This window comes from Mchenga conophoros, linkage group LG7, assembly GCF_057382185.1.
Source record: "Mchenga conophoros isolate Kocher_MC1m ecotype Shallow Benthic linkage group LG7, M_conophoros_male_GT1.1, whole genome shotgun sequence".
Lineage (NCBI taxonomy): Eukaryota > Metazoa > Chordata > Actinopteri > Cichliformes > Cichlidae > Mchenga > Mchenga conophoros.
Window position 1 is genome coordinate 29,343,717 of NC_140532.1, and position 11,584 is coordinate 29,355,300.

At 44.2% G+C, this 11,584-nt stretch overlaps 1 protein-coding gene across 1 annotated transcript; it reads left to right on the plus strand.

Moving 5' to 3' along the window:
• The first annotated feature begins 1,991 nt into the window (after positions 1-1,991).
• On the plus strand, positions 1,992-11,550 carry dmtn (dematin actin binding protein). The gene is made up of 15 exons (XM_085278770.1): positions 1,992-2,768; positions 3,114-3,194; positions 3,626-3,769; positions 4,474-4,530; positions 6,211-6,319; positions 6,755-6,799; positions 6,880-7,014; positions 7,104-7,204; positions 7,286-7,391; positions 7,485-7,540; positions 8,018-8,063; positions 8,320-8,327; positions 9,405-9,470; positions 9,915-9,995; positions 10,263-11,550. The coding sequence occupies exons 1-15, from the start codon at positions 2,652-2,654 to the stop codon at positions 10,374-10,376; spliced, it is 1,266 nt and encodes a 421-aa protein (XP_085134896.1). The 5' UTR covers positions 1,992-2,651; the 3' UTR covers positions 10,377-11,550.
• Positions 11,551-11,584: the final 34 nt, after the last annotated feature.

Genomic DNA, 11,584 nt, shown 5'->3' on the forward strand with positions numbered 1-11,584 from the left:
AAACATTAATAAAGAATAATTCATCAAAGTCAGCCTGCTTTTAGATGTTTCATGTTTAAACATTTCACTTCCAGCTGCTCACTGTCCTCCATCCTTCAGACACGGCCTTCATCATTATTGTGCAAACACACTCAAGATACAGTCAAGGCGGCCTCACGTGGTTATTAGAGCAAATGTTATAAAATTACAATAAAACAACTAAAATGTATAAAAGCACCAAAAACAGTGATAACAGGAAACTGAGTCCACCTTAAAAGTTTAGGATAAATCATTCTTCATGTTATTAATGCTGTGTTATCTGGGGCCGGATGGCTGAGGCAGCAGCCTAAGCAGAGAAACCCAGACCATCCCTCTCTCTGGCAACCTCCTCCAGCTTATCTGGAGACACAATCTCTCCAGCATGTCCTGGGTACAGAGGAGGCCCCAGGAGATCTTACGTGCATTGTTCAAAGAAAACAGTGATGAAGAAACTGAAGCTAAAATCAGACGTGTTAAAAACCCTGGAAGGGCAGAGGTGAACCATCATCTCTGAGGTCACCGGAAATGTTTGAAACTGGATTTTTTTTTAAAATCAGGAAATCATTAGCAACAGTGTAGCCAATCAGAACAAGGAGTTTACAGGGAGAAGGTCACATGGGCTGGTCCAGATTTACCCTGCTCCAGAGCGAGGGGGGCAGCAGGGTAAGAAGTGATGCTCCCATTATGCCTCGGGCCTGTTGTACCAGCCCGTGTGGGCAGGTCTGAGGTTGCTTCAGGTGGTCAAGTCAGCTGACTGAGTTGAAGGAGGCTGGTTTCTCCTTTAGAGATTCCTTCTTCCTAATGGTACAGACGTACTCCAAAAAAGATCAAGCTGGGATTTATCAAGTCCAACCAGAGATGACTTCACCCCATGGTCTGACTCCATCATTACCAAAAAACGAGCAGAAACAGAAACAAATTCTGGCCACAAAAAAAACAAAGCCATGGCCACCATTAAACTTCAGGGCCCCCCCCCTCCCCTGGGTTATGGTAGATGGGCCCTCCTCCCTGATCCTGGTTTCATCCAGTTAAAGGGGAGTTTTTCCTTTTCACCATCGGCAAGTATATCATAGGTGTTCATCTGATTGTTGGTGTTTTTACCTCACGGTAGCTCTTTGAGGCAGCCATTGCTTTGATTTGGCGCTGTATAAATTGAATTAAGGAGCTCGTTAACAGAAGCAGGTGTTTGCAGCAGGTTTCTTCTCGGCCTTTAAGATAAATTAAAGCTGCTGGATGAGTTTATACTGTTTGACCTCCTGCGGGAGGATCTGAGCGTGCTCCTGGGTAACGTTTGGAGGAGAACCGTCACTGTGACTCTCACACATGTTCACAGATCAGGTTCAGCTGAGGGCGCTCTCCTCTCACTGATCTGGTGTCAGATTTTATGGTTGGACAGCGATGGAGGGGGGGGTGAAGCTGCTCTGCTGACTCTGAGGACAAGCGTAACCACAGCAGCCGTTAGCAGCGGCTGGGCGTCGCCCGGCTGGGCAAGCTGATAAACAGCAGAGGGGAGGGGGAGGAAGGGAGGAGGACAACGAGATGAAAGGAGGTGGTGGGGGACGGTCAGAGGAAGGATGGAGGATATCCTCCCCCAACTCTCATGTTGTTTAGGTAGAAGGTGTGCCCCCTCCCCTCTGACAGCCTCGCTGTGACTCTCCAGCAGTCGTCCGTCCTCAGCAGCTCCAAACACCGTCTGAGCCGTGAGTAACACCTTTAACGCTGAACGCTCGTCATCAGGACGCTGTCACACATCCTCACAAAGCTGCAGCACCTTCATATACACTCGAGCTCGTTTATCACTGTCAGACTTTCAGCATCAACACAAAGATTCAGATATTCACTTTACTGTATCTTGAAGTCACCGCGGCAACCCGAACATCACCACAAGTCTGCGTCTTCTTCCTGAAACTCTTCGCAGCCAATCAGAGAGCTTACTGGAGACAGCAAACTGAGAAATGTAAGTCAAAAAAATAAACATCACAAAAGCATGAAACAATAATTTCTGCTACATAACTTTGCACTTTTGCTGTAACAAAACAAATTTCCCACCTGTGTCCCAGGTCATCTTATCTTATCTAATAACATTAAGAGAAACAGTAAAAATAAAAAAGAATAAAAACAAAGCTAATCTACCAAAATAAAATCAAAGGAAAAACAAACAGAAACTGCATTTTAAATTAGTTTTGAATTTTTTTTCCAAAAACTTCAACAAAAGCCTCTTAAAGGTTAAAAGACTTTTGATTAAAAAAAAACAACTACAAATAAAGAAATAAAGAAATAAAATAAAGAAATTAAGAAATAAAGAAATTAAATAAAGAACTAAAAACTACAAAAAAAAAAAATGCAGACAAAACTCTGAAAAACAAAAAAAATAAAATAAAATAAAATAAAAATCGTCTCAAAACTGCTGATCGGATGTCAATGGTAAAGGAAACAAAGGATATGAAACAAAGTCCCCAGAATGCCTCGATGCTTCTTCCTGCATCCTTCCTCCTGTTCTGTTTCCTTCTCTCTGTTTCCTCCTGTTCTGTTTCTTCCTGGATGTTTCTAGTGGTTTCAGGAAGGAAACGAGTTGACATCATGTCTGAGGCTGTGCTGTGAGAGAAATTGCTCTTCCTCTGATTCTGGATCAGATGAGTCGAGCTCGTTCGTTGGAGCAGCTGATGCGTTCACTAACCCTCTCTCTGTTTTTCCTCTGCAGCTGCTTAAATCAGGTCGGAGCGACTTCCGTGTCCACAGCTATGCAGAAGGTAATGAGTCACTGCTGGAGCTTAATCATCACCACACTTACACCTAAAATATTGCTGCACAATGAGGTTCACACTGAGACTTCAGCTCAGTGAGCAGTCTGTCACTCTGAAAGTTCATTTACACCTTAAAGTGGATGTATTGTCACTGCAGCAGCTTTGCATGATTCACAGCTCAAAATAATCCTTCATGACCATCATCTGTCTGAAACAAGCTGTTGTTGCTGTCGAGTCAGATCTTCTTCTCCTCCTGGTTTGTTTGTGGTTTTCACCTGCTCTTTGAGCTGGTGCCAATAAACTGGACTGTTTTCACTTCCTGATTGTCTCTTCTGATTGGCTGTTTGGCAGGTGGAGGGACGGGTAACTCCGGTCAACCTGCCGTCCTCGAGGGGCCCGAGCACCCCGGGGTCTCCGGCGACGGGCATTGTGGTAATGTCACACCTGCTCAGACGTTCAGATGTTCAGATGTTTATTTACTCGTTTCATCCATGGAAACATTATTTTAACACATTTCTTTATTTTACTGACATTTTCTACTTTTAGTAAACGTACTTTTTGTAAAAACCTCTGCAAAATGCAGACTTTCACCACAAGGTGGCAGCGTTTACTGTCAAAGTTCTGCATGTACGATTTTTTTGTTTGTTGAAATTTGAGCTCTGATCAGATGATTTTAGTTCTTTTAGTTCGTCTTTTATTTTTATGTTGAATGTTGAATTTTTATGTTGAGCTGTTAACCAGTTGTAATCCTACCCAGTGAAATTAAACACTTTTATACATGGAGTACTTGTATTTGTATCTTTAAGTAATCTTTGTGATGATACTTGGAGTGCTCGTGGTAAATAAAGAACTTCCTCTGTCAGGCCCGTGTCAATGACCAGGTGGTGGGCTACAGAGACCTGGCGGCACTGCCCAGAGATAAAGCCATCCTGCAGGTGGAGAGACCGGACCTGATGACCTACCAACCCCACCTGAGCTTCTCCCCGCTCGACCCGCCACGCAGAGAGGTGCGGGTTTGGATTCTTTAGTAGTTAAGGAACATTACTGCTTCACTTTTCAACCCTGAAATTGAAATATTTGACTTAAACACTGCTGCTAGTCCATTTGTCTAGTGAGCTGACCTCTGACCCCGACTGACAGCACTGATACAGCAGCGTTCAGGGACAGCCGACAAAATCAGAACAGACAGTTTCCATTTCAGCTTCTCCTGCCAATTTAACACTTTTCTCATAAATATTATTTAAAAAACTGGAGTCACATCACTTCCTGTTTCCCCTCGATGGCGCTCATTAAAATCCTGACATCATATTTAAAGTCAGAGGAAAGGAATAATCTGGAATAATCCTTAAAGGAAGATCAGATGAAACTTTTACTTTTTAATGATCATATTTCATAGATATGCTTTAAGTTTTTTGATTTTAACTTTAATTTTCTTCATAATATACAGGGTTTTTTCTATATTATTGAGTGCACATTTATTAAAAGAATATCAGCTGAAAAAATCTCTGTGTGTGTGTGTGTGTGTGTGTGTGTGTGTGTGTGTGTGTGTGTGTGTGAGAGAGAGAGAGAGAGAGAGCACACAGAGGTGTGTGTTAACAGGTCATTACTGACACTAATGTAATCCTGAGGCGTGTTTGATGCCTGCAGCTGTTGGACTTTATTAAATTCCTGCAGCATCTATGATGACTGTTCATATCTGTGTTCTCTGCAGAGATCTCTGTCTCCTCCATCCACGTCTCCAGCCTTGTCTCCAACCATGTCTCCTGAGGTAAGCCCTCATCAGTCCATGCTGGTGGTAATAACCCAGCTCCATTATTCATTTCCATCCCGGTTTCTTCTACACCTTCAGGCCACGGGGATATAAACTGTTTTTAATGAAGTGGCAGTGCTTACATTTTCCACTTGTTCATTCAGGCCAGGCTTTTCTTTAATGCTCTGGTCCGGTGACCTGGAGTCTGGAACAAAGCCCCACCCACGAGTTAACCTGACCCTGTGACACTGAGTAGACCTGCATCTGTGGTCGATAAGACTCAAACACAAGCTTTGATTGGTGGTTCATTTCTTGGTGCCACAGCATTCATTGACCTTTCTGAAACCTCAAGTGGTTCGCGACCTCGGCTTTTTAGGAAAACAGTGGTTTGTACTTGTTCTCGTCCAGCTTTTAATCGCAGCTTTGTCTTCACCGCAGTGTTGAAACCATGACACTCGCTAGCCGGGGAACAGAAGGACCTCTGTTCAGACGGCTGGAAACTCCCCTCAGTCAGAGCGCGAAGGGCAAAACAAAATAGGAGCTCCGTTTCTGTCCAGATTTAAAGGACGGGACATCTGTGCAGAAATCACTCAGTTTGGGTCCTTTTTTAACTTTAATTAAGATTTACAGCACAAACATGTTCCACAGGTCCAGTTGGTCAAAAGTGAAATCGTGTTGTTTAAAGGAAAAACAGGATTACATGTTCGGATAAGATCAAGTAATCCAGTCCAGCTTTTTTATCTGGATTAAACCTTCAGTTTGTGTTGTTCAAAACATTGGAACAGGATCAGGATGACTTCCAAAATATCAGGATTACCCTGATCCCAGGCCGGATTCAAAATTAAGAAAAAAAATGTAATAAAGAAAAGTTATTCCAAGAAGAAAACTAGAACTGATAAACTTAAGACAATAAAAAACTTGCACCTGGACTACAGTTTTCAAACTTTGTCCTATACTTGCATTAAAATACTTGTTTTGTAAGTTTATTTATGATGCATTGCATGTCATACATGCAATATGTTTATATTTAGGACTTTAATTTTTATTCATACAGAAAACAATTATATAAAAAAGTGTGAGCTGGGAAGTAAAGTCAAGACATTGGTTTAAAAAAAGGTTTTGAGTTAAGAATGATAAATACAATCATAGTAGATGACAATTAAATTATTAAAACTTAAAGCAAATCCAGCTCATTAAATCACATTGGAAAATTTTTAAATATAGTCTTTCTTTTTACCTTCTTTGAAATTATTTAAATGTTATGACTTAAGGACATCGTCCACAGTGTTTCTGTAAATGATGGTGATTTGTTGTCAGGTCAGTGAAAAAGCAAAAACAATGAAAATTAACAAATTTAATATAATTATTTAAAGTTCCTTTATTTTGAGTTAATTTCAGTGCCCCCTGCACCCCAATTAAATTACTGGTAATCCTTAAAAGTTTATACGGGATCAGAATGAACCTGTCCAGTTTTTGTGTGAACAAGAACATGAGCTGGACGAGCTGGATTACATCATCCACCAAAGGAAAACACACTACAGCCACCTGTCAGCCAAAGAGGCCACGCAGCAGCTTTGTTTTATGGGCCTCTTTGATTTAGACAAAGTTCTCACGGTCAATCGCGTGACCCATGCTGACGTTCTGACTCACTGATTGGTCTGAGCTCACCTGTCAGGTTAAAAGACTGTTTGCTTCCAGGTGAAGGGGCGCAGGGCAGAAAGTGAGAGCGGTTCTCCTGGAGGATCCACGCTGCAGCTGCAGGCTGGACCCAAGATCAGTACGAGCCTGCAGCATTTCCACCGACCAGGTAACACACACACACACACCTGAGGGCTGTCAGGACTCATTAATCCTAAAACCTTTCTCAACCCTGAAGGCAAAGCGGCTGTGTGTCTGAGTTTGTGCGCTCAAATCAAATCACTTTTACTGTCACATCACATGTGCAGGTACTAATTCTTGTGTGCGAGCTTCACAAACAACAGAGGTGTGCAAAAATACAATAACATAAGAACAAGCAAAATATAAGAATGGTTTACCCAGAGTTATATGAATAAATATATGTACAATATAAGAGTGTATGCGCATTACTAAATGTGTGTATCTACGTGTGTGTGTGTGTGTGTGTGTGTGTGTGTGTGTGTGTGTGTATTTTAAAAAATTAAATAGAATAAACAATAAAATAAAATCTACAGAGGTTGACATTGGAGAAACCGTACAAAAAAGTTTTTATGCATTTTTTCAGATAACGGGACCAACATTTACAGGAAGCCTCCTATCTACAAACAGGGTGAGCTCTTCCTCCTCTTCCTCACTGTGTGTGTGTCTGTCACTGCTTCATCACTCAGCAACTTCATGCTGTCTCCACAGATGCTCACAAACACGGCGAGGGCAGCGGCGTCATCCAGTCAGCAAAGTTTCCTGCAGCCCAGCCGCCAGATCCCAACCAGCCTTCCAAGATTGAGACTGAGTACTGGCCCTGCCCACCCTCACTGGCCACCATGGGTAGCACACACCGACACACACACATGTGCGCACACACACACACACCTGTGCTGTGAGGTCATTGGTAACTCTGAGGCTGAACCCCGCAGAGATTGAGTGGCGGAAGAAGAAGAAGGAGCTGCAGGAGGAAGACGAGTTTGAGGACCTCACAGAAGAAGCGAAGACGCTACAGGAACAGGAGCTGGAGAAGGTTTGTGACCGTCGCCCCCTCTTTCCAGATTCACATTTTGACTAAAAGCATCATCTGACCCGCGGTTTTGTGGCCACTCAGATCAAGTCCAACCTGGGCCGTCTGATCCTGAAGGAGGAGAAGGAGAAAGCCGTCCACTTCAGGAGGAAGACGCAGTCATTGCCCGACAGAACGCACATGCACGGCAGTAAGAGTGCTCGCACACAGCCACCGCCTTCACATTCCCCACTTTCACCACGAAGCGCTCCTCTGACGTCTCTCTGTCCACTTCTCCCTGCAGGTTTGTCAGCAGGTGCCTCCAAGTCTCCATCACGCTCAGGATCAGGCCTGACACGAGTAAGTGCTCACACCTGACATGGTGCAGAGTGAGACCCCGAAACTGGAGTTAAACCGGACTTAGGCTCACTTTAAGTGACTTTTTTTTATCTCACTGTAGTAAATGAATAGTTAAAACTGGAATCTGGTTTGAAGTGTTTACAACACCAACAAACATGGGCGGAGCTTCTGGACAAATGAAGCATTTTTTCTTCCTGAGCAGCCAGCAGGGGGCGACAGCTGTGGCTGCAGAAACACTTCTTTCCTGTAGACGTGTATGAAACAGCTGTTTGTGTTTGTTGGGTCAAACTTGTATAAAATTAAATCTCAGTCCCACGATGTTTCAAAATGGAGGATTAGCTTTGGTGTGAAGTTTTGGTGTGAAGAATTGGCTGATAAGTCGTTGCACCGATGGAGGTGATGCCACAGTGGCTCCGCCCATCTTTAACCGCCCATGGCGTAAAGTTAACGCTCAAAAGAACTGGTTGTGTGTTGCAGATGCAGTCAGCAGAGTTTTCCACAGATGGCGATAAAGGACGGCCAGGTATGAGTCCTCGCTCACCTTTTTCATGACATCAGAAAAAAGAGCGGCGCTGCTGGTTTAATGAGTTCCTTCTGAGCGTGCAGCTCTCACAGACGATTGGTCACATGAGCCTAACGCACATCACATGAAACAAAAACAACCAGAGTTTGTAGAAACGAGTCACCTGTGAGTGTGCTGATGAACTGTGCCTGACACACCTGAGTGACATCACTCGGTACTAACCTCTGCTCTTCCTGTTGTGTCTTCTATCTTTCAGCTGCTCAGGTAAGCATGTCTGTGTGCATGACCTGTTTAACCGGCACAGCCCTGACACACCTGAGCACATTACTGGCCCCGCCCCCACAGCTGTTATAAAGGAGCACTGACTCGCTGTTGGAGCCTCTGGTGGTCGTCAGAGGAACTGCAGGTTTGGCACCTGGAAGTCAACGGTTGAATTTAGGTTCCTGCAGCTTTGCATACCTCGACATAAAGAATCAGCTCCTCTTTACCACTTTAGCACACGACTGGTCACTGTCAGACACTTCACAGCAGGGCGACTAACCCCACCCTCGTATTTCCTGCAGTCTCACGCCTCTCTAAAGCCTCACTGGTCTGTTATTGTTGGATTATTTCTTATAGAACACTCTCATTAAGTCTTTGTCTCTTTGATAGACAGTTTGTAAGGAGGCCCAGAGAGGTCAAAACACCAGCAAATTGAAAAAAGCAAAAACACAACAGAGGTGATTCAGGTGAACCAGTAATAGCAAACATACATGTACAGTACATGAATCATGTGATTAGAATAGCATCTCTCCCTCAATCAGCTCCAACCAATCCTTGGCTTGTTTACTGTCACCGTTGCAGCTTTTCATCACGGTCTGCTTCATATTGTGAGATTTTGCGATATTTTATTATTTGCTATGTTTTCTGAAGTCGCATTGCATTTGAGCTCTCAGGGCCACAGACGCTGTTCTGTGATGCAGACGCTGCAGCTGCTGCAGCTGCTGAGGATAAATCCAAACAGCACTATGAGGCAGATGTGGCGCAGACCATCAGGAGCAGGAGGGCTTTGATGGCCCACATGTCACGATCCAGCTGATGTTCACAGAGACTGTTGGGCTCGAGCTTTAACGTGTTGGACTGTAGAAAACTTCCGTGTTTTCCATGAAGGAACGCTTCAGTAAAGATACCACTGGCTTCATTTCCTGTCACCGGCTGTCTGGAACGCTCCAGGCCAGAGATGGAGAAATCCAGAATTTAGAAACAGTCTTCCTGACTTGTGCTGACAGAAGCGTCAGATTAACGTGTTGGTTTCATGTGTCGTGTTAAATCAGTCTGAGCATTTTAAATGTGTGTGTGCAGAACGGTGACACTCGCAGGGAGCGCATGGACCGAGGAAACTCTCTGCCGAGCATCCTGGAGCAGAAGGTGAGGCGCTCCCAGTCTCTGGTAGAGTAGCTCTGCATGATTCACAGTTCAAAATAAAACATATTTATCTTTAAGCTGCTCTTTGTGATTGGGAGCCAATCAGAAGAGAGCTGACTTAAAAGGGGAGGAGTTAAAACAAGGCATTTCCGATCAGATAAAGGAGGATTATGTTGAACTGTGAATCATGCAAAGCTGCTCTGTGAAGTACAGGAACAAAATTAGACCCTTTTTAATCACTTCGATTACTGATTTTACTTCTGAATTTTGTCTAAATTTTTATAATCAGTTGACGCAAACAATCAGCTGATCAGATCTGACTGGTACTGTCTCTGATATCATTGTAATACCCCTAACTCAGGTACTACTGGCTCGTTACACTGATGTGTACTTTGCAGTGTAGTATCCGAGTACTCCCTCCAGCTGATGGCATGCTGTGTATTTCAGATCTACCCCTATGAGACACTGGTTGTGACCCACAGAGGGCGCTGTAAGCTGCCTCCAGGCGTGGACCGCACTCGGCTTGAGGTGAGGGACGCTGTGCTGGGTAGTCATTTTCTGTCTTCCTTCTCAGTGTCCCAGTTGAAGCTTCTCTGTGGTAGCACTGGTTTCTCTGGTTTCCCAATTTGACTGTTTGAAGTCAGACTTGTTTGCGCGTCCCAGTTTAACTTTAGAACTGGTTTACATAAACTTTTTTAGAGGTGGGACTGGTTCCAGTCCTCCCAGTCTGAGCGTCGCTGAAGCACGACTGCTTCACTGGAGGTTTTAACTTCTTCTTCTTCTCCTCCCTGTCAGCGGCACCTGTCCCAGGAGGAGTTTGAGCAGGTGTTCGGGATGCCGATGGCCGAGTTTGAGCGCCTCTCGCTGTGGAAACGAAATGAACTGAAGAAGAAAGCCTCGCTTTTCTAACAGGAAGTAACCTAATCCCAACAAATACTTGATGAAGGTTTTAAAGTAGGAGGGGTTCAAATAAAATATCCAATCAGCAGACACACACAGAGCCAATCACCTCACTCCGATACGTCCTCCATCTTACTAACCGTGCTCCTGGAAGCTCGCCGAGGAGCAGACCAGTCCTGGTTAACCTTTTACTGCGACTAACCTTAATCGATACACTGATTACCTGTGCCGCGCATATAATCACCACTGCTTACAGGTCACCACATTATCTTCATCATCTTCATCACATGTAATCTCTGTAGCTCTGTCTCCTCACGTGGATTATTCCCAGCTCCGGGTCTGATCCATGTCAGGGACCTGCTGCGGGTCCCTCAGATTTCACGCCATCTTCAGGTGTTACGCTAACATGAAGCTGCTTCACTTTCATCCTTGTAGTTAGACAGTTAGATGGGATTATTAGTGTGATAGTAAAAATGAAAATGACCTCTTACAGCTTTCCCAATCATTTCTAGGTCTAGGAAAGTCATTATGGACACCTCGTAAGGATTTGTGGAAAGAACAGACCTCAATCTCCAGCATATCCTGGGTCTGTTAGTCAAACCTCAGGTTCAGGAGGATCATGATCTTTATTTAGAGAGCTTTCTTTTTAGTGACGGCCCGTTATCACGGAAGCCTGCAGCTCTTCCACAATCCTTCACAGATCTTCAGAACAGCTCTGGGAGTTGCAGAGGCTTCAGGAAGTCTGAAACCCTCCGGGCTGCTTCAGGCTGGCTGTAATTCCCCTGGAGGCCCAGCTGAGGGCGCTCTAAGCTTGCCCAGCCTGTTCTGTCGGCTGCAGAGAAGCAGGCTGCTCGTGGTGGTGATTGTGGTCCTGCAGCTTCATGGTAGCAGTCCGGGTCTAACAGCTGATTGTAATGATTAACCACATGCAGCTTTTATTTATTGGATGATTGTATTTTTTCTGCATTTGTCTGCTACTGTGAAGCGTTTTATTTTGGAAATCTTGTTGAAAATATTTTTGGCTGTATAGTTTGTTTTTAAATATTACTCCACGTGGAGTTCAGACCACACACACCTGCAGTTCCTGCTAGCTCACCTGGTGTCACCTGTGCCGTCTCATCCGTCCCTCGCAGTCCTGTTTCTGTCCTCTGATATAACGGAGACCAATAAACTTGCAGAGTAACGTCTGTCTCTCGAGTCTTTTTTTCACACATTTT

Excerpts from the sequence above, each read along its gene's own strand:
- dmtn (XM_085278770.1), top strand. The coding sequence starts at position 2,652 with ATGAGTCGAGCTCGTTCGTTGGAGCAGCTGATGCGTTCACTAACCCTC. Across the intron at positions 4,531-6,210 it reads CTCCAACCATGTCTCCTGAG|GTGAAGGGGCGCAGGGCAGA; the intron begins GTAAGCCCTCAT and ends GTTTGCTTCCAG. Across the intron at positions 6,320-6,754 it reads GCAGCATTTCCACCGACCAG|ATAACGGGACCAACATTTAC; the intron begins GTAACACACACA and ends GCATTTTTTCAG.